We start from the raw sequence: 22,907 nt of genomic DNA, 5'->3' as shown, positions 1-22,907 counted from the left end.
AACAATGCAAACCTATGTGCAGATGTAATAGTCTGATAATAATAATAATATTAACAATCCAATTATTGATGTCCAAAAACAAAAATATTTCCCGTCCAACCCCATTACGGGAGCTGACGTCACCGCCGGTCACAATGCACGGCCATCACCCTCATCCATATCCTCTTTCCTTTCTCCTTCCAATCCTACAATTCCTTCTTTTCTCTTATTACCCTACACTCCCCTCCCCCTCCGGAGCACTTTAGCACCCGAAACCACCACTCCCCACCATGGACCCCAGCCCCTCCGCCGCCATAACCCGGCCTCACCACGGTGGCCGCGAAGATTGTTGGAGCGATGGCGCCACTGGGACACTAGTCGAAGCCTGGGGTGACCGTTACATAAATCTTAACAGAGGTAACCTCCGTCAAAAAGACTGGAAAGAAGTCGCTGACGCCGTCAACAACCGTCAAAACGGCGTCAAACCCAAAAAGACCGACATCCAGTGTAAAAACCGAATCGACACATTGAAGAAAAAATACAAGATCGAAAAATCCAAGCCCCCTCCGTCGACTTGGCCGTTTTATTATCGTCTCGATTCTCTCCTCGGCACTAACAGTAACTCTACTAACACTTTCAAGAAACCTACCTGCGTTACTTTCACGGTGAAGTCAAAGACAAAGCCTCAAAATGATGCTTATCCAGGCTTGGCAAGTTGTGGGGAGAGCTCTTCTGACGACGACGATATGGCGTGGTTTGATGAGAGAGTGAAAAAGAAACGGCATAGAATGGAGGATGTAGATTTATCTGATGGGGCTGCGTGTAGGGAATTAGCGAGAGCGATATTGAAGTTTGGAGAGATATATGAGAGAATTGAGAGTTCGAAACAGCAGCAAATGATAGAGTTGGAGAAACAGAGAATGGAGTTTACTAAAGAAGTTGAGTTTGAAAGAATGAATTTGTTTGTTGATGCTCAATTGGAGCTCAAAAAGAAGTCTTTCAGCCGCGATAAATTTGCTTCCAGTTCAGGTTTGTTCAATGAAATCTTGGAAGTTGTTTATCTTTTCTTGATCTGGGGTTCGCTGATATTGAGTTTTCTCATCTTGGGTTGTTGCTATGTGATTGCTTGATTATTTTTTTTCGTGGCTTAAATTCTTCCATTTGCATGTATTGGAGTTGTGCTACAGGTCTAGTGTATCAGTCTCGCTTGTGGTTCTGTGTCAAAAGTCTTTTAGCGGTGCAAAGATTTTCTCATTTTTAGGAGAGCCCTGCACCCTTACATTTATGGCCAACCATGAGAGTGTAAAAACTGGATAGTTTGCATTTGAACATATTAGTAAGGGGCCGCAGATAAAATGGTTACTTAATGAATTGCCGATGGTTGTACTTCTTAGTTCCTAGGTGAAGTGAATTGAGGAAATAAGAGTAATTTGGGAGTTAGAAATAACTTTCATGTCAAATCTTTGTAATTCTGCCCATCGTATGTTTAGGAAAGCAAGGGATGTGGATATTCAGGACTGATTCTCTTCAGTTAACTATTTTGGTAAATTTGTAGTTCACACTGAAATTTGTGATTCATGGATTTTCCCCCACAATCAAGGGTAGAGGAGTTTAAGTCATCTAATGTGGGTTTAAGGGTGGTCAAACTTAGTTGTTTGACTCAAATCAGGATCAAGCTCAGGCTCAGTAACTCAGCAAATGTGTGTTTGGGGGTGGTCACTAGTATGTTTGGTATCGTGGTTATTTTTTAAAATGTTTTTCATTTTAAAACATATCAAAATAATATATTTTTTTTATTTTTTTAAATTATTTTTGACATCAGCATATCAAAATAATATGAAAACATCAAAAATATTAATTTGAAGTAAAGAAAAAAATAAAAAAAATTTAAATTTTTTCAAAAGCGCTTCAGAAACACAATACCAAACACATTGGACATGAATTAGATTCAGACAACACGTTATAGGTGACTTGGTTGTACGTCTGAATGGGCTTAATATTAACAGAAAGAGTTCCCTTTGGGATGAAGGTGCAAACTGCTGAATCTGTAAAATTGGACATCCACTAGTCTTTTAATCCGTCCCAATGCGGAACCTGCCTGAGTGGGATCTTTGTTGCCAGAAGTGCTCTAATGTTATTTAAACAACGGCTTCACAATTTACTCCGTGCTCCTGTCCTGCAAAATATTGATTCGTTGCTCAGGGTAGTTTGATGAGCTTAGAAGACTCAAATTTGACCTATGTGTTTGGTGTCCGTGCTGGTGATGGTAATGGGCAATGTTTCCTACCTGTGAGTTTCTATGCCAATCTTGAATTTTGCCTCACCTCTTCCTGCAATCACAATGTTCTCGTTTCATCATTCAGAATCAGAAACTGTTGTTCAACTCTTGGCTCTCTGTGTACTCATGTTGTGTAACTGAAGAAAGTCCAGATCAAGCATTTGATCTCCAACTATGAAATTTGAAGTGCGCTGTTCATGCATACACATGAACCATGATGTATTTCTTACTTTTTCGATGGAAAAATTTGAAGTGCTCTGTTCATGCATGCACGTGATTATTTATTGATATACAACTTTATCAGATTTGATTAAATAGAGCTAAGACATTAGCTTTAATCAGATTGGATTTGGTACAGAATTGTGGTTAAGATGGGTTTTGTTTGAGCATTGGATCTGTCTCCCTCTCTCCATCCCTCCGAGATGCTATTCTATGTGTATGCACTCATAGCGACACTCAGACACATGCATGTGCTTGGGCATGCACGCATGTATCACAAAAATTGTTTCTTCTGTATATATAATAACTGGGTTCACAATCCTGGCTTGATATCCTCTTACCGTGTCAATGTTGGTTCTAGACTTTAAATTGTATTCCGGTTGGGATTTAAATGATTTTTGAACACTTTGAACAGGGAAGAAGTTGTAGTTGATATTGCTCAAAAATCTAATTTTCAAAAGGGGACTCCAGTGTGTAAATCTCCATGAAAGCCCTCCTTTGATCTCTAGCAGAAGAGTGGAAGTCCTCTACCACAACATCCCGAGTCTGTCACATCTTCAACTGATTCAACTTTGAAGCTTTTAAAGAATGATTATGACCAACCTCTGCCGTATTCATGGCTGTAACATTATTCTGCATGCATCATAAGTTGTTATGCTGAAGATTTTCTGTACTTTGTAATCTTCGAAACTGCAACCTGTGTCATCTCCTTACATTCTTAAGCATCGTATTCTCCATTCAGTGATAAATATATGATCAGCTTGTATCTCAGCAAAGGCACCCCGTGCTGATTGAGCTTGTCTCTCTTGCAAATGATGTTCATGGGACACCAGAGGATAAAAAGGGCAATGAATGATTACCTATTACTGTTCATATCTTTACTATTATCAAACTTGGTTAGATTTTATGAATGATGTGGAAATTGAATTTCTGTGGAAGCTTTGGCTGTGGCCTCTGTGAATAGGCTGTTTGCAAACACTGAAACAAGGTAACCTACATGCCCACTCATATGATCAAATTGTTCTGTTAAGTTATTTATGGACTTTCTAAAAAACAAAGTAATACTTTATTTTTTTTGGAAAATTAAGTAAGAAAAAAATTCTTGTTCAAATGTAATATTTTTTCATTTATTTTTTTAAAATAGTTTTTTAATTTTTTAAATTGGAAAACACATTTTAGGAGCTTTTTATAGTATTTTTCTTACAAGTTTTTTAAATAAAAAAACTAACAATACAATTTTTTTATATATACATGTGTTTTTTAGAAATGTAAAATATTAATTTTTCTTTACATTTTTATATTTAGCCGGTGTGATATAAAAAAATCATTTTTTTAAACTAACAAAATGTAATTTTTCTATGATAATTTTTAATTTTAATGAAATAATATTAATTTTCTACAATCATCATGAATATTATATATTAAGATGAATATTATAAATTATACTTTCGATATTTTTGTGAAAAATAATTGTAATCATTTATGAAAAAAGTAAATGCATACATTTTTTAATCTTTTCTTATTAAAAATCGGAAAACTAGAAAGCTTTTGGAAGCTGGGTGGGGTCCTCCCGATTCTGGCTGGGGAAGTGCTGTTAGTGTGTATGAACTCACTTCCCTTCAAAGCCTCAACGTTAAGCTTTGGATTCGCATTGCACCAACTATAGTGGATGGGCATGTTGTGGGGTTGGTTGCATTATTAGCCAATGCTCGGTCTGGCTGATTACAGGAGGCTTTCCATGATGCCATTTTTGATGTTTTAATGCGCGACACTGTTGGCTCTTGATGGAAATTCTAGTCACTGTACCGATCAACTCAGTACACTACGACGGCACAATAGTCTCTGCTATCCAGTCTGATCATATGCCGAGGGTTGCTCAATAGTCCCTGCTACCCATTGTAGCCCCTGCTATCTGGTCTCATCATGCTCAATGGTCCGTGATATCCAGTCCGACGGAGAAACGATGACAGCAGGATAGCCAGGGCATACGGGGATGTTATTCATGGTTCGATTTGGTTGGGTTTTTCTGAAATTAATCGAATAATCAGCAGAAACTAATTAAGCAGTAAATAAGAGTACCACCAGCATTCAGTTCAATTACCATCCACGGTTCCAACAATTCAAAGAAATCTTAATTCTTGATTGGGAACTTGACCTGAAACGCAAGTTCTTCAAATTTACAATACATGAACAATAGGAGAGCGAAAAACAGAACAATCTATTAAGATATAAATGGGAATTGGCTGAAATCATTCATGGTATCATATGAACTCTGGCTAAAACTGTCAACCAATCCACCACAAGCAGGGAATTCAGCCAAGGTTGGTATCATGCTACCATGATCATTCAAGATAGGAGGAGAATTGGCAGCATACCGAGCTAGACGAGCTCTAGCAATGGCAAGATCAACTTGTAGCTCAACCATTTTTCTTTGCAACAGAGCTATAGCACCAATGCAACCGTAGACAGGGTCTGTAAGCCTTGCCTCAGCCTCATAAGCTAGAGAATTCACCGTGTCTTCACGTTGCTCTTCGGGCACTTCAATCAGTATCTTGCTCACATTGCTTGCACCAAAAACCTTGTGTACTCTGGCAAACTTTTTAGGTTCATCTGAGCGAAAATATGGAGCAAATATGCAATTGGGAGTGCATCTTCTTTTCAAGAACTTACAAGCTGCACATGAAGAGCTTGCACGAGGCTCCTGATTTCTCATGTCTTCATATCACGTCTACTTCTGCAATGTCCTTTCCTTCCTGTCTACCTTGTATAAATAGGCTCGCGCATAGGGTTAAAGTAATAGTTCTGCAGGTAGGTATTCTAATTGTAGGTTGGGTGTTTAGCCTCTCAGTACAATTGTCGTGCCACCAACGTAGGTCACATGTTCGAGTACATGCCTTGCAACCCCAAATATTTTCTTTCAAGTCACTAGCATTAGATGATAAACTGCACGTGTTTTGCCGCAGGTTGAAGTAAATTTTTTTAAAAAAAACTTAAAAAAAAAATGAACAAGCAAGCATTATTAATATTTTTTTTATTTAATTCAAATTTCAAGAATCAATTTGGACATGTAAGTTGACTCATGTTTTGTTACTGATATGATCAAATAATTTTTTAATATTAAAAAAACAAATATCATGCTTTTTTATATTAAGAGATTTTTTTTAATGCAAAGTAAAACTAATGTGCACATTTAATTAAATAAATTGAGAATCATATGCATTAATAAAAAAAAAGTTTACCAACTAAAGACTAAACCAAAAAAATAAAAGATAAATTCAGACTTGGATATTTAATCTTGTATTATGGATTACAGACCCAATTAGGTTTAATAATTTTGTTTCTTGAAATTAATTATTCATTTAATTAGAGAATAAAAAAAATAAACACGTAAAGGGAAGTTATTGAATAAAAATAAAGCAAACAATTATGTAGGTTTGAACAAAAAGAAACCCTACTAATATTATATAAAAAAATTATTACAATCTTATTAAAAATCCAAGAAAAAATTAAGTGATACTTTAATAAAAAATTTGATTAAAAAAACTTATTTTAAGTAATTTAAATTAAAATCAAATACCCTAAATCGAGGTGTTCGGCCCAACCAAAAAAAGTTCATGCACGAGAGCATGCAAGAAGAGGCTCATTCTTATAGGTTTTTCTTGTCTAGGCAAAGAGTTTGCCTCTATTTTTTTTTAATAACGTAGACAATACATCATTTGTTTATCTAGTTTTTGACCATTAAAGAGATGGTTAGAAAATTAAACATATGTTTTTTTTTTAGTTTATTTTCATTTTATTTTCACATAAAAAAACCCTTAAAACCTCATTAGACACCAGCCTTAAAAAATCAAATCTAAAAATACAAAATCAAATTAGAAGAAATTCTTCTCTCAACCATGATAAAGGTTTAAAAAACACTTTTAAAAAACTCTTTTCGTTAAATAAAACTTGTTAACATTAATATTGACTTTTTTTAATGTTGGAACATGGTCAATTGATGCTTTTTCCTTTTTTAAAAAAAAATTTTTTGGATGAGTTTCTCTCTCTTCTCTCTAGATGAGGAATAAAAAAAAAAGATAAAGTTTTGAATCAAAATAAAATATTTAAAAAGTTGAAGGACTTTGATGAAAGAAGAAAAAAAAATAAAAGGACTGGAATATTTTTTATCATGAATTCTAGATTAGACATGCTATTTTTTCATGTTTTAACCTTTTTATCCCTATTTTTTTGTTTTGGTTGGAATGAAAAAAGAATGATAATGCGGGGCTATAGTGAAAACCCCAATACTTTTAGTATTACTTGTAATTATAATGTTATTTTTTAACCAATTCTCTGCGAAATCTCACAGACAAGCAAATTGGGGCCTGAATAATATAACGTGAGGGCAACATTATATTTCTTGTGGTAGTTCCTGATGAGACATGATGGTTCATCAACAAGGATGGGATATTTCATTGAATTTGATTGAATAAGAGAAACTTCACAGGAAAAAGTAAACACCCTTCAAGAAAGTTGGCCCTATCCACAAGATGGAAAACCTGGAGGCTGAAAAGACCAGTTGGGCATCTACATCGGTTAGTGGAGGTGGAGCCGAGAGAAAATATCACCGCAGAGACAGAACCATAGACCATGCCGGGTTGCTCCTCGATAAAAAGCTTTTTCCCCTTTCATATTTCAGGAAAAAACCTAATATGGCTAGCTGTGCTCTCACAAAAAGGCAATAAGATTTTGATCCAGTTTTTGATTCAGAATTTGTTAAATGAATGGATCTAGAGAGTAGCAGGGAACCGAAACTTGTTGCACGAGACGCATTTCCTAATCTAGGCATTGCTTTAGGAGCAAATTGGGTAGGTTTATCCATGCTGAGGCACATTACAAATTATTACTGGCAATGCTAGAGAGGCACAATAACTTTCATTAAATTTCCAGAGTACTGGAATTATGAACTAATAATTTTCGTTTTATGTTTCATCCTTTTCTATCACGTCAAGGAAGGTATGAGTTACATAAATGTCACGTCAAACATTTTGTGGTAGGGAGTTGAAAAGGGTGCATATGATAAAGCTCCCATTCCCCTTCAAGAGGTCCACTTGTTTAATGCCCGTCGTTTTCCTAGGAACAAAACCCGTCAAAGGAAAAGCGTGTCTAGCATCGTGTTTCACGCGCCACCACACGACTCTATCACAGCCAAAATCACGGACAGGCCACAAAATCAATGGGCAGTGCTTTACACGAGCTAAATCGGAGGATGGGACAAGTTTGATAAGGAGGGATAATGGGCCGGCCCGAATAGTGTAATGATCACAGATAGTAGAGGTCCACTTTTCTTGATTTTTTTGGGTATTGATGTGTTGTGTGGGGGACGCTACTGCAAAATTCTCCCCCGCTACCTCCCCTCCAGAAATAAATAAATAATTGCAGTGTGATAAAGCACTTGCACTTTTTTTGACATGACTTTTAGGAGCACCACCACTTGCAGCGGGGTGATCGTGTTCACCACCTCAACCATTAAAAAAAAAAAACTCTGAAAAAAATTAATTATTTTATTTTAAATTAATATTTTTTAGTATTTTTATATTATTTTATTTTGATGCGTTGATATTAAAAATAATTTTTAAAAAATAAAAAAATAATTATTTTAATATATTTCTAAATAAAAATTACTTTTTTTAAAACACCATAACACCAATTATAATCACTCCTGTATAAGTATGGAAGATACTTCGCGAGAAGCTATGCAATTCTGAGCATGCGGCAATCACTTCAGACATCTAAGTTTAGCTATTCAGATATTTTGGTTGTCTTCGATCTGGATTTTCTTTTTTAGTGTTAATAGCAAGAGTATCCTCGGCCTCGGGTCAGACACTGAGACTCCCTCCGTAAAATATCAAGTGATTTAGGTGCGTGTTCATGTGAAAGTTTCTCTGCATCTTCTCTAAATCTGAGATAAGGCCATAAGAAACAAGCCCCCTGCTGGTTATTAGCTGCTAGCTACCACCTCCGGATTTTTTATCTGATTGTTGTGTATATTTCAAAGTACAAGAAAGATTGTTTTTTTAAAAAATTTCTGTTTGAAAATGCATTAAAACAATATATTTTTTATTTTTAAAATTTTATTTTTAATATTAACACATAAAAATAATATAAAAATATCAAAAAATATTAATTTAAAATAAAAAATAAAAAATTTAATTTTCAAAAAATATTTTTAAAACACAAAAATAAATAAGCTACGTATGCAGCTCTTTGACCAGTGCTGGCCCAGTACAGACAATGGGGCTAAAGGCTCTCATTTAATTGGTGTGACGACGAGCTAAAGCCCACGTGTTTTTCTTTACCCAGTCCATTGGTTTTTGTCCACCGTGGGATACCCCAGTTAGTTGTTACTTCCCTATTAACTGACCTGGCACTCACCAGAATTTTATTTTTTTATATCACGCCCCAGGGCTTTTTTTTTTTTTTTTTTTTTTTTTTGTGGGTATAAACTTTAAGACAGAATCTCCGAAGTACATTGATAAGATCAATACAAGCATCCTCAGTTGATTTTTCTTGTCTTTTTTTTTTCCAATAAAAAAAGCACATATTTTTTGAAGAATTGTTATGATTATACATTAGTTAAATATCGTTATATTACTTTCAAGAGTTTTTCCAAGTTCCTTGGTTGTGGGTATGCGTCTACTGTCTCATATGCTATCGCCAAGCATTTTGGCTTGCACCAAATTCAGAGATGAGAAAGAAATTAAGCATAAACTAAAAGTTGAGGAGTTTTACTGTAACAGTGCTTTTAAAAAAAATTTATTATTTATTATTAGATTTTTTTTTTATGAAGTTATTATATTCTCATAACATGGATCACATATTTAGTATGTTAATCCAATTTAACGGGTTAACTCTTTTGACTCATGTTTTTTTTTCTTAATTATTTTTTTCCCCATCTCATTTTTTAATATTAGGTTGATTAAAAATTAAATTTCATGATTTGTTTTGTTTATTTTCTATTATGTAATATCGGTCTCATAACCAAGGAATAGTGCTTAAAGAATTAACCCCAGGTAGACTTGAGTTGTTTTTTATATCCTACTTTTAATTGAGTTTTTTTTTTCTCATAATTTCATTATTAAACACCAGGTTAGTTGGGAATTGAATTTTATAATGTATTTTGATTTATTTTTTATGAAAAATATATTGATTTCACGATCAAGATTGTTGGTTTTGATATTTTGACCCTGATTACTTTGAGTTGTTCCTTTTATTTTATTTCTAAGATCTTAGTTTCATGACTCAAGTCATGGGTTATCAACATTGAAATTTTTTTTTATTGGGTTCTCATCTCATTACCTAGGTAGTGAGTTTGGCGGGTTAAATCGGTTGACTTAGTTTTCTTAATTTATATATATTTTTTAATTTTATCATTTAATATTATGTTTGATTGAAATTAGGTTTCATTATTTATTTAGATTTGCTTTTTATTATTTTATCTCGGTCTCATGACTCAGGAATAATGCTGAATGAGTTAACCCATGCTGACTGTGCATATTTTTTATGTTATTGTTTTAGTTTTTTTTTTTTGTAAATTTCATCTTTCAACATTTGGTTCGACAAGGATGATTGAGATTAAGTTTTGTAATTTGTTTTGATTTGCTCTCTTTGAAGTTATCTCAAACTCATAACCAAAGTGGCGGATTTAGTAGGTTAACTTAGGTAAAATCAAATTATTTTTTTATTTTTATCTATAAAGTTATCTCGATCTGATAACTTGGGTCATAGGTTTGGTGAATTGACTGAAGTCATTATTTATGTTTATTTTTTAACTAATTTCTTTAATTGATTTGTTTTTTATGAGTTTATCTCGGTTTTATGACCCGAGTCGCAGGTTTAATATGTTATCTCGAGTCATTTTTTAATTGATTTTTGTTTAATTTCATACTTCAACATTGATTTAATTAAAAATTATACTTCATAATTTTATTTTGATTTGGTTTCTATGAAGTTATCATAGTCTCATAACTTGGGTCACGGATTTGATATTTTAACCTGGATCAACTTAAATTAATTTAATATATTATTATCTTAATATTAAAAAAAATATCATTTTTAATTTTATTTAGTCAAATTATATTTTTACTAGTTATGTAAATTGTTTTTTGACTCACAAATTCATTTGGGTTATATTAGGTAAACCTTTGCCTGATTTAAAATTTTCTTTTTTAGAAAAAAAATATAATAACATCTGAATATTTTTTTTAATAAAAATTTAACTTAGTAGTTCGCAGTATAACACAGATAAATAATTTAACTAGATTAAAAATGGTAGACCTGATTCCCCATAACCCTACCATCAGAATCCAATTCATAAGCAAGAGTCGAATTCAGGATCGCATACATCCTCATTCTTTCTACAGCTCTCACATATATAACGATTGTTCAGAACATAACCTGCCAACAACAAAGAAATTTTAATTTGAATTAAATAAGATCCTAAACACTCTGAGATTAGTATCCTGCACCCATACAAAATCAATAAAGAACTGTTGCATGTTACGTAGAAAAATTCATTACACACCACAAATACAGACAAAAATAAAATAAAATTCTGGAAAATATTCATTTTGTTGGTTAAGGAATATATTTCTTCTCCCCACCTTTCTACACCCCTTATTTTAATCCATTTCCCCCCCTTCCTCCAGGTGAACTTATTCTGAGGCAATTAAGAGCGAAATAAAATGATTATAAGAAAATGAATCCATTTTGTGGCCAGTTTACAAAGGGTCAAGTTGCAGTGCTTAAAAATCCGTAATTAAGACCCGTTTATTTGCAGGAAAGTAGTTTTTTTTGGAAAGTGAATTCCGGAAAAGTATTTTCCGATATTTGGTAGTATAATAAAAAATAAGTTGAAAAACACTTTCCAGTGTTTGGTTATGTTATGGAAAATGAGCTGGAAAATAACTTATTAATGTTTTATTTTTTCAAGTTTATTAAAATAATAAGAAACAAATCTTACAAATTAAAAAGTTGAATGAGAATGAAATTGAAAAAAAATATAATTTCATAAAGTATCTCAAATAAAATAAATAATAATCAAAATAATAGAGATCAAATCTAAAAAATTAAAAAAAATGAAAGGTGAAGAAATTAAAATAATAATAATTAACATTTCATAAATTATTTCAAATAAAATAAGTAAAAATCAAAAGAATGAGGATCAAATTTGATAGATAAAAAATTTCAATAAAAAAATGATAAAGAAAAAGCAAATAGTAGTTATAAAAATAAGGACCAAAATTAATATAAAAATTAAATTTTAAAAGATGAAATTGAAAAATAAATATTCAAAATAAATTATATATAGCAATCAAAAGTTTGAGGATCAAATTTGATATAATCAGCAAATAATGACATTTCTAAATTTTTCACAACTTTCGAAAAATGTTTTCCGCCCAAATTTTTTAGGAAAACACTTTCCTGAAAACCAAGCCAAATTTTTCTTTGACCGGAAAATATTTTCCATTAACCAACTTTTCCAATAACAAACAAATATAAAAAAATTTAAAAAATAATTTTTCAAAAACCACTTTCTAAAAAATAAAAACAGCCTAATTCAGTGTAGATGCCCCCAAGCCTCAAATTAGCTACCTAATCAGACACGCTAAATTTGGACACACGTATTTGCAAGCAACCAGCGAGGCTTGTTCAATGCAACTCATTTTGAATATTTATAAAATTGGCTGGGGAATATCAACTAACCCACTGAACCCTGTGCTTCTTCCAAGTGGCAGCATCCCAACAAGTCCCCGTTCTCTTCCACTATCCTTCCTGTTGTCTCTTATGTTGACTGTACAAAAAGGAAACAGTAAAAAATGCATGCAAATAATCTAATATTTTCTTGGTAGCTGAAAATCAGAGGGAAGACGGTTCCTCCAAGTGATCTAACTCGTAACTAAGAGCTTCGACTTGATAATAAAAATGAACAAGAACTGTTCAACTCAAATAGTGTAAGAGGCCATGGATGTAGTTCTTCCTCCTATCATGATCTCCTCAGGTTTAATGCCAACTGGGTCTTTGATGAAATCGTTGATTCATATATCCAATGAAGTTGCATCAGTGGAAAAGCTTCCTTTTTCACAGTTTAGGAACATTTCAACCATGATAAGGAGGATTAAAGTTCTTTCTTTTTTGTTTGAAGATATAAGGGAAACAAATAGCCCACTTCCTCCATCTTCCCTCCTGTGTCTCACCGAGCTCTTTTCTGTGATCCAAAGAGTCAAGCTTTTGATTCAACGGTGCAAGGGTGGTAGCTCTCTTTGGGGTCTTATACAGACAGAGTTTTTATCTAATCAATTCCATGCGCTAGTGAAGGAGATGGGCGGGGCACTTGATATTCTTCCTTTAAACTTGCTTAATTTAAGCACCGACACAAGAGAGCAAGTTGAACTTCTTCACAAGCAAGCAAAGAGGGTTGATTTGCTTGTTGACCCTCAAGAACTTCAAAGAAGAGAGGAACTTCTACAAATAATGGCCAACAATAATCAGAAGAACAGCAGGAACAAGGGATTCGTTGATTTTGTCAAAGTGAAAGAAGTTTTCAGCTGCATTGGTTTGAGAAGTCCATTGGATTATGAAGAAGAAATTTCGAAGCTTGAGGCAGAAGCGGAGAAGCAGGCTGGCACGGGAGGACTGATTGTGGTTTCCAATATAAACAATCTCATCTCTCTGGTAACATATTCCAAGTCCGTAATTTTTATTGACAGACATAAAGAGGAGATCAAAGAAAACTTCAAGCAGCTGTCTGCGTCCATGAATAGAAATCAGGATGTTTCTTCATCTTCTCAGTCAATACTTTCAAATATACCAGATGAATTCCGGTGCCCTATTTCCCTTGATTTGATGAAAGACCCTGTGATAGTTGCATCTGGGCACACTTACGATCGCAATTCAATTGCTCAGTGGATCAACTCAGGGCATCACACGTGTCCTAAGAGTGGGAAAAGACTAATTCACACGGCCCTGATACCTAATTATGCACTGAAGAGTCTGGTGCATCAGTGGTGCCAAGATAACAATGTCCCATTAATAGAGAATTCAACTTCGTCTTCCTCAAAATTTGAGAGAAGCAGCAGCAAGAGCAAATTAAGTGAGAAAGGTATTGAACACATTTCTTCTACAAAAGCTGCCATGGATGCAGTGAAAATGACAGCTGAATTTTTGGTCGGTAAGCTAGCAATGGGATCCCCAGAAATTCAACGGCAGGCGGCTTATGAGCTGAGATTATTAGCAAAGACTGGAATGGATAACCGCAGGATAATTGCTGAGGCAGGAGCCATACCCTTTCTGGTGACATTACTGAGTTCCACTGATCCAAGAATTCAAGAAAATGCAGTCACTGCCTTGCTTAACCTTTCCATATTTGACAACAACAAGATATTAATTATGGCTGCTGGTTCAATTGACAGCATAATAAATGTTCTTGAATCAGGGAAAACTATGGAGGCAAGAGAAAATGCAGCAGCAACAATCTTTAGCCTGTCGATCATAAGCGATTGTAAGGTGACTATAGGAACCCGTCCTAGAGCATTCTCAGCCTTGGTTGGGCTTCTGAGAGAAGGCACAGCCACTGGAAAAAAGGATGCTGCAAGTGCACTATTCAACCTGTCACTCTATAATGCTAACAAGGCAAGTGTTGTTGTTGCTGGGGCAGTTCCTTTGCTCATTGAATTATTGATGGATGACAAGGCAGGCATAACAGATGATGCCTTGGCATTGCTGGCTCTGCTTTCGGGTTGCTCTGAAGGGCTGGAGGAGATAAGACAGAGCAGAATTCTTATGCCTATGGTTATAGATCTCTTGAGATTTGGATCCACCAAAGGGAAGGAGAACTCGATAACTCTGTTGCTGGGGCTGTGCAAAGATGGAGGAGAGGAGGTTGCAAGGCGTCTGTTAATAAATCCGAGAAGTATTCCTTCCCTTCAAAGCTTGTCCACAGATGGTTCTCTAAAAGCCAGAAGAAAAGCTGATGCATTGCTCAGATTACTGAATAGGTGCTGCTCCCAATCCCACAATGCTGTTGGATAAAAAGAGAAAGAGAACATACAAAAAAGAGTGTACATTTCTGGAAATCATACAAATTATACTGGTACTGTTCACTTGTTACTGTAGTTTACTCTCAAAGCTTCATTTGAAAGAACTTACACTACATGTTTGTAAATCGTCCCTCACACGGGCTACCTTGCACCAAAAAGAATAAATAGTAAAGTTTCAATGCGAACCATGGCGATTGCTTTCAACCTTCATAGCTTTCATCCTCATGACACTGGCTCAGAACCAACCTGGCATAAAATCAAATGTACTAATCCCGAGCTGTTACAATTTTTAGAGTTGGTGCATTTTGTGTAAGGATATACAAAGAAATAGCAAGTTAAGTTGCTCGATTTTCAAATTGATGAAACTCAGAAATCAGAGCAGCAGCAAATCCAATTAAAGAGTTGAATTGAAAGCTGTAGTAAAAATTAGTTTTCAGGCAGCTTGAACAAGCGAAAGTAAACTCCAAAGATGCACTCAAAACAATTGGTACTGGTCAGTTCACAATGAGTTAATAACCAATATACTTGCAACGAAGAATGTTTCAATCTTTTATATCAATTCTTCGCTGCGATCACTTCAATCCTCCCCATAGCTTTGTCTCAGCAGCACCCACGGCGCTTCTCTTTTTTTCAACGTTTTCTTTGGTTCTCTCGTCATATATACCAGTAAAACCTGCGACTTACCTACAGTAGCTGATGTTAGGATCAAATATAATTCAATCTGGAATAGAAAAGGGCATAACCACGTTACAAAATTTAGATAAATCAAAGATTCAACTGCAGCAGATCGGAACTCTAAAAATAACTATAAACCAATTCAATATATTTTCCCTTGGAAAGAAAAAAAAGGTAAAAAGAGAGAGATATGAACAATTATAAGATCCAACCCCGGGGTTCACATGTCATAAGTTCCGGGTTGACCTGAGTGTTGACCCATAAGTCAACAGGTCAACCCAAGCTATAATTTTTTTGAAAAAACGAAATGACAGTATTTTGGTAGAAAAAATTTGTTCGAGGTAAAACTCGGCTCGGGCTCGGGCTCGGGCTGGTGGGTCATCGAATTTATTTATTAGGCTTTATCAAGTTTTATAACTATGGAAATAGTACTTTTATTGCTTGAATTCTTACATTGTTTGTACACTGGATGTACATAATTATATCACAAAAGGGAAAAAAGTGTGTATTTATAATGAAGAAAGTTACAAGAGCTAGCCGATATGGTGCAGGCTTTACAAGGCTCTAATTCAAAGCATTACTGCAAAAGGGATCCTATGAGTAAATGGTTTAACTTGTGTTTAACCAGTTAATACTACAAAGGTGAGCTTTCCAGTTCATTTGTGAACCATGATTCATATTGCACGAGATCGAACGACTGCCAACTTTTACATCTCTACCAATTCCAACTAAATATGAGCGACATTTATCTTGTAATTCCAGTGCCAGCTTCCTCCATCCATTATATATGTTTCTAAACGAACTTGCAGACCGGTGTCGAATAAAAAGCATATTGGTGCAGCTTGATTAGTAAATGCCTAAATAAAGCAGTACAAGCTGATTTTCACGTAAAAATCAACAGGACATCATGAGTTTCATTATAGTTTCCCTACACCTATGTCACCTAAATCTGGACAAACCAAAAAGCGATGTGCATGCTTGAGACCCGTGTACCAGAGCAAATTGACTAAGATAACTGTATGATCTCCGAAGTTCTAAGTTTTTCTACAGTATAAAAGCAAACACCACTCCTGCTTTCCTAGTAGACTAAAAACTACATAACATGGACACCTACTTGGACAGAAGCTGGCATCTTGTGACAAAATGACCTCAGAAAGTAGTATGCAGCAAGTCTTGGCCCCTTTCACTCAGAAACAATGCCAGATAAAGGGGGAAACCAATACGTTTTATCAACTGTCGAAGAGAATAACGGTCTTGTAAAACATCGAACTGTATAAATGCAGTCTATTTTAATATACAAAAGCATATCATATGTAAGTGTGCACAGACGCAACACATGTATGAATCTCAGGATGGTTTGAATGCTCATATGTGATCAACTGCAAAAATCAAAAAGGATCATTTATCCAAACGGATTTTGGATTCTGAATTTTAATTTGCATGTTAAGTTTAAACTTGTAGCGTGGCTTTTGAGGTATATTTCATATTTTTTACGATTGCTTAATATCTTTATTGTAATCATGAATACCACAAAGGTTATCCAATGCGGGAGGCCGTAGGTTGACGGTGGTGGGTCTGCCATCGAATGGGTGCTTGCCGATGCAATTGACAGAAGGCAGTTTGTTACCCAGCAAACTCATGCTTCAACGTGCCAGTGTCAAGCATTGCGTATATGGACATCTACAATCCCATCACGGACATGATTAAGAACCCAGATAACTATCGTGAGAAATAATCCAGACCTTTTGAAAATTGTCACTTTCAATGCCTGTTTTCTGAATTGGACACCGTTTGGAGTGTTCTTCAATAGTTTGAAGCATAAATTTCTTTCCGCCCTTTTCGTTATCTTATTTGCAATGGATTGTTGCCGGCCTACACAGGCCTGGATGGACCTAACCTGGATTTGGGCAAAATATTGTTTACTGCCATACAGGCTCGAATTTGACTTGATAGTAACTGTAAATTCATAAGTTCCCGCGGGCCCAAGTCTACTGCTTTCAGATAGGAATATTTTCTCCGAGCCTTCCTTGAAAAAGTAGAATTTCAGATCACTTCAGAGTTCACATCAAAGCAGCATTCAGTAAGGTTTTAATTTTAGTTTCTTATTTAGCTTTAAGTGAGGTTGGTCGGTCTCATTTTAAATGGCCATAAGGAAATTATAATTATTAAATAATCGGTAGTATCATGTTAGGAAGCCTTTTCTTCTGTTCTAGCCCTGGCGGGCAGCATGCTTACCACTTCTCCTTGAGGATTTCAGTAGTGTCATCATATTTTTTAAATTCTGATTTCGTTTTTCAAATCCTTAAATTACTAAACAATAATTATCACAATATCAAATATGTTATTATATTGTTGATTAATACTTAATTTTTTTAAATAAATAAAAATATTAAATTTAAACTCGTGAATCATCTCAACCGAATAACTTAAATTATTAGATAAGATGTCAAAATATAATTTATATTATTAAATAAGGTGTCAAAAAGGATTGCCTAAACTTTTCTTGATTTTAAATTAATTGCTAGATCCAAACCATGGTGACAAAGTAATTCCAATCATGTGAGCAAAATGAGGGTTTTTTTAAAAACTCTATAAAACACAAGCATTTCCTTTTGTGTTTTTTTCTTCTTTTTTTTTATTATTATGTACATAATTAATAATAAATTGTAATTTTTTTCTTTTCGGCTATGGTGTTGCTGTGTCGTGAAAATCTTGCAGCAATCCGGAATTTTTTTTTTCATTTCTCAAATTGTGCAAAACCTGAAACTGCAACTATATATTACTTTCTTTGCTATTCAATTTTCCAGTTCGTTTCTTGAGGCACATGGCATATAGTATATTATTTAAAAAAAAAAACAAAAACAAAAACAAAAAAGAAACCTTGATGCGTGTTAAAAAAAAAAAAACTCGAAAGACAATGAACATTGTCCCGCGGCAAGTGCGGGCTCCTCGGCTTGTATTCTTATAATTTGAAGCAGCTAGCACATGCGTTTTATATTCTTAATTACCATCATATATCTTGACAGATAGTGCTTTGGAATCTTGTTAGGCGTTGGTTATAATTTTCTTTTCTTCGAGGTCTTCGACCAATAATTGATTAATCCTTTTCTGATCAGTCCCGTATGATGTTTTTTTTTTTAAAAAAAATAAATTAAAATGGATGCGCTGCCCATTCATAAATATATTGCGTCTTTCATACTCACCCACCTTTGTAAAGACCTCCACCTTCCACCACTATATTAAATTTAAAACTTAGAACACATTCATAAATTGAGCTAATTGAACGCAGATATGTCATGTCTTTGAAAGGATCCTGCCACCATTATACCTATCATAGCATGTGTTTTAGTAAGTGTTTTAGACAAATGTTATTCAGAACAAATTTTGCTGTAGTGTTAGAACCCAAAAGTTTGTGTCGAATGTTTAACCCTTTACATACCATCTAAAGCAATCCCGCGCTTTAATTTGGATTACATTTAATGTAACTATTTTGCTTTCAAAATTATACCACGCTAACTTGCTGAGAATTCTTGTGTGTGTGTGTGTGTGTGTGTTCCGGGATTTGAATTAATGTTGTCATGTTGCATCATCATTAAGTAAACAATTACTAAGTCCCTTTTCGGTTCAAGGTCATAAAAAAGAAAACTCCATGCATGTCTTTGCGCTGGATCATGCTTGAAAAGATAGAGAGTGCTCACAAGTTTGCAAAGAAAAATTTAAAGTGTTTTTTTTCCACGCGGTTACAAGAAAAATCCAAGTCGTTTAAGCAAAGCCGAGCCTGATCATATAAAATTGGATTGCGATGAAGATATATGCTCACACACACACACGAGTTTGTTTTTTCAAATGACTTTGAGACAACTCAATTTTATGGCAAACCACTCATCGGGCTGCGTATTGAATCTGGGACACGAGTTTAAGGTTGTGGAATGAAACTATTATTCCTGAACGTAAATTCGAAAATTTCAAAGCAAACCACATTTAAATCTGCCACTCTTTACACTTTTACACCCGTTTATCACATTATCCTTGGCTTTCTGTCACAAGGGAAAAAATCCAATCAATCAACTTGATACCCAGAATCAAATCCCCAAAAAAAAATCCAAATTCTCTTCAAAGGAAAACACATTCAAGCATTGAATACAAGGGGGGGAAAGCCACATGCATGATGATAACAGCGAATCCTTATCTTTCAATATCCAGAATTTAGTTTTCTTACAGATTTTCTATTCCATTCTCTTATATTATCCATATTCGTTCTTCACATAATTATTTTCTGCACAAAAACAGCAGTTATCTTGAACTAATCTTGCTTAATTACTGTTGAAGAAAACTTAGGCTACTGAAAAAGCCAAGGAAAAGCATTGAATGGCAAAACATTGTTTCTTCCTTCGTATTAAGATTTCAATGTTATTTCTTAATTAGAAGACATCTTGCCTCAAGCTTGATCTTGTGAAATGTTAAGATTGTCATCAGACTCAACAATTCCTGCATTTATAAATATCTGAAAAACCAAACACGAATAATTGGAAACTTAATGAGTTACTTGCTGAGTAGACGCAGACTCGTACATGTGCACTACTCTTTATGGTTTAGGTTTACTTGCATGTGAGAGAGAGGTTTGTCTTTTAATTACTCTTCTGTCTCTCCATTCTCCATGCATCATTAGTCGTTATTGATTTTCCAGTATAGGAACTGATCAGATATTTTCATCAACACAGTGCGAAAAGCGCTGATCTATATTCCAATGGAAAACCATCCCCAGCTCCCTCTGGAAAATTAATCTTCTCCAGATTCAGTAACATATATATATATGTTACTGAATCTGGAGAAGATTAATTTTCCAGAGGGATATATTCTATCTCACTTCCTAAATTATAAGAAGGATTTGGCAAACATATATGTTAAGAAAATTAAAAAGAAGTAAAATCACTAGATAGGGTCTTTTTTTTTCTTTACTTTACAATGGGTACGCGCGATTTTCACTTTGTTTGTGGCTCTTGTTGAAAATTAATTGGCTTTACAAATTAAGAAAGTGGAGATATTAAGCCCCTAAATGTTGCTCCTCAGAACTCCCTAAATAAACACAGTGTAAATGCATGTCCCCTGGATTAACATAACTAAAAAAACTACTTTTAACTCTATCCACTATACTTCTAGGCTTACAAGAATAAAGAGAAAGAGTTTAACATAGCTATAGATATGTCACATGATATATAACATAATTAAACGATTTTCATTCATATGATTTGAGTAGTTCAATGTCATTTTTATTTTTATTTTTATTTTGTTTGATATTTTGTTTTCAAGGTAGCTAGCTAATCAAGCTAGAGTTGCTAAATTATTGGAGAACTATACATACATACATACATACATATATTCACTGATCAGAAAACAATTCCCAGAACCCAATGTGCATGCTTTGTAATGCTAAAAATACTCATCTATTCATTGGTAACACCAAACTAAAGCCTACAACTAGCTTGTGATTTTGCATACAAAACAAATTAACAAAAAAACAACAACAAAAGATCAAATAATGACTACTATTACCTTGTATGCAGGTAAGGAAATTATCTTTAAGCATGTTGTTCCTGGAAAAGTAAGTACCTCAAGATCTCACTCAGAATTGTCTCATTCATAAAGTCAGATCTAGAGTACTTGCCATCCTTGCATGCTTCCCACTTCCATCTCCTTCCATCGATCCGCCAAGCTTTGAGGATGAAGATGAAGACAACGAAAGAGACAAACTACCATCAACTTCACAACCTTCCAAACACTTTTCATCATCATCTTTTGTTGCTAGTTTCAGTGACAAGTTCAAATCCAAGTTGCAATCTGGATCCAAAGTCTTTCTCTTTAAACCCTTTTGCATTTCTTGAATTGTTCTCCAATTTTTGTCAGCGGAACTAGAGGTGTTCAAAAAATCCACTTGATCTAACATTCTTGATCTCTCTTGCAACTTGGTTATGAAATCGGACTCCATTGAGCTGGGTGTACTTTCATTCTGTCGGGATACTTGGAACAACTCGACCGCTTCAAGAGATTGATGAGTTCTACCTGTAGCTTTCCCATTCAGAGAAGGAATGTGGACACTCGAACCATAATTAAGTGAATTGTGATTGTTACACCCAATTACTGAGCCATACAGTCCATGTTTGACTCTATTGAGTGCAGTTCCTCCCATAAAAGCGCTGCACATCATGTGGTCATGACCTCTCCAAGAAGCATCTCCATATCTTGAAGGCGGGAAAAGGAGGGAGAGAGAGAAAGAGATCATAGTTAGGATATACCAATTATTAGAATCTCAAATTGGTTAATTATTGGGATAGGAGTATAAGGAATTAAGATTTCCATACCTTAAATTGAAAGGAGATCTTTGATTGAAATCTTGTGGCATGGCAAGTTGCCTTAGGTTGCAGATATGGTTATCCCCTCCTTCGAATAAAAGCCCTTGGCCTATCAAGAGTATCTCCTAAGTCAGAGAGAGTACAACCCCCAAGAGAAACCCTAATCCTCTCTCTATTTGTACAGGAAAGCTTACTTCTTTGATAAAAAGAAAAGGATCAATTAATAATTTACCTTGACCGGGATCATCACTCCTCTTGCTTCTGTACATCTAACCAAACAATACATGCGCAAAATTAGTTCGGGAAATCAGGCTAAATACATCAATAAACACTGTTACTTGTGTAATACCATAGATAAAAATACCTGAAGATGGCTTTTCACATGAGCAATGTTAAGGTCTTTAATATTCATCATCTGAAGAACAAGCTTTGGTGTTGCTCCTGCACAGATCAACACAGTTAATGCCACCATCAGAAGCAAATTCCTCTTAGAATTCTCCCGTTATCAATGAACAAGAACAAATTAAATCATTTAACGAAAAAAACCAAATAGAAAAAAGAAGATGACTAGAGTAGTAACCAAGTACTAACTGTCTTGTCCTCCTAGTCTTTCAACAGCATGAACAAAGCAAAGATGAAGATCCGGCGTCCATCGGAGCCTTGGCATCTTAGAACGAATATATTGCCGAAAGGATCCATTAGCTGCCTTCTTTTTATTTTCTTCAATTGAGCTGTTGCTTGTGCTCTGTCCTTCATTTTTTGATTTAAAACTAATTCCATCCACCTCCTCCTCATCACCTTCATCTTGTCCACCTTTCTTGTCAGAATAGCTTGACTTGGAGCCTTCAAAACTATCACTTCTCTTCATCTTCCTTAGCTTAGCTGTCTTCCTTATCAATTCTATGTGAACGATCAAGAAACAGTGATTAGGAATTTTAGTGTCGTCTTATAAAATGACTTTTGATGTTTCAGTTTCAATATCTTTCTTACCTCAGGGCAGAGGAAATGGATATATATATATATATATATATATATATATACATTAGGAATAAAATCAGATAAGCATCGGTAATAATAATATTTACAAGACTTCGATTTCAAAACCCTAGCCCTTGAATATGTAGCTCTAGCTGACTCTTTGAACTGTCTTGCTAATAGCTTGTCTACTTTTTTTATACTTATTTATGACATACATGCATATATAATGTAGTTTGTCGACATGCATTTATTATACCATGTATGTATGCATGTAGATGAATGAATGATAGATAATTGAATATGTGTGTGTGGAGAATGGCATTTAGCATGTACAATAGCTTGTATTTATAA

The 22,907-nt window shown here is 34.6% G+C and overlaps 4 protein-coding genes across 6 annotated transcripts; 2 read left to right on the top strand and 2 right to left on the bottom strand.

Annotated features, from left to right (window-relative positions):
* The first annotated feature begins 9 nt into the window (after positions 1–9).
* Positions 10–3,349, top strand: LOC133704041 (trihelix transcription factor ENAP2). The gene is made up of 2 exons (XM_062128768.1): positions 10–1,008; positions 2,892–3,349. The coding sequence occupies exons 1-2, from the start codon at positions 270–272 to the stop codon at positions 2,903–2,905; spliced, it is 753 nt and encodes a 250-aa protein (XP_061984752.1). The 5' UTR covers positions 10–269; the 3' UTR covers positions 2,906–3,349.
* Positions 3,350–4,595: 1,246 nt separating this feature from the next.
* Positions 4,596–5,261, bottom strand: LOC133704042 (LOB domain-containing protein 21-like). The gene has a single exon (XM_062128769.1). The coding sequence runs from the start codon at positions 5,187–5,189 to the stop codon at positions 4,698–4,700; it is 492 nt and encodes a 163-aa protein (XP_061984753.1). The 5' UTR covers positions 5,190–5,261; the 3' UTR covers positions 4,596–4,697.
* A 7,217-nt stretch (positions 5,262–12,478) lies between these two features.
* Positions 12,479–14,545, top strand: LOC133704397 (U-box domain-containing protein 1-like). Its single transcript, XM_062129206.1, has one exon. The coding sequence runs from the start codon at positions 12,479–12,481 to the stop codon at positions 14,543–14,545; it is 2,067 nt and encodes a 688-aa protein (XP_061985190.1).
* Positions 14,546–18,989: 4,444 nt separating this feature from the next.
* LOC133704926 (uncharacterized) lies at positions 18,990–22,609 on the bottom strand. Of its 3 annotated transcripts, none has more exons than XR_009844158.1 (6): positions 22,170–22,558; positions 21,943–22,019; positions 21,811–21,847; positions 21,588–21,687; positions 20,782–21,467; positions 18,990–19,265 (listed from the first exon to the last, which is right to left on the bottom strand). XR_009844158.1 is itself a non-coding variant. In XM_062129991.1 (6 exons), the coding sequence occupies exons 2-6, from the start codon at positions 22,444–22,446 to the stop codon at positions 20,867–20,869; spliced, it is 1,092 nt and encodes a 363-aa protein (XP_061985975.1). In that variant the 5' UTR covers positions 22,447–22,478; positions 22,569–22,609; the 3' UTR covers positions 20,588–20,866. The 3 variants fall into 3 exon arrangements, 2 of the variants coding, with proteins under 2 accessions (XP_061985975.1, XP_061985974.1); XM_062129991.1 differs by lacking the exon at positions 18,990–19,265 and adding an exon at positions 22,569–22,609 and having other exon boundaries at positions 20,588–21,467; positions 22,170–22,478; XM_062129990.1 differs by lacking the exon at positions 18,990–19,265 and having other exon boundaries at positions 20,588–21,467.
* Between the last annotated feature and the right edge of the window lie 298 nt (positions 22,610–22,907).

Source organism: Populus nigra, chromosome 10 (genome assembly GCF_951802175.1).
Source record: "Populus nigra chromosome 10, ddPopNigr1.1, whole genome shotgun sequence".
Taxonomy (NCBI): domain Eukaryota; kingdom Viridiplantae; phylum Streptophyta; class Magnoliopsida; order Malpighiales; family Salicaceae; genus Populus; species Populus nigra.
This window is presented reverse-complemented; position numbering and strand designations above follow the sequence as displayed.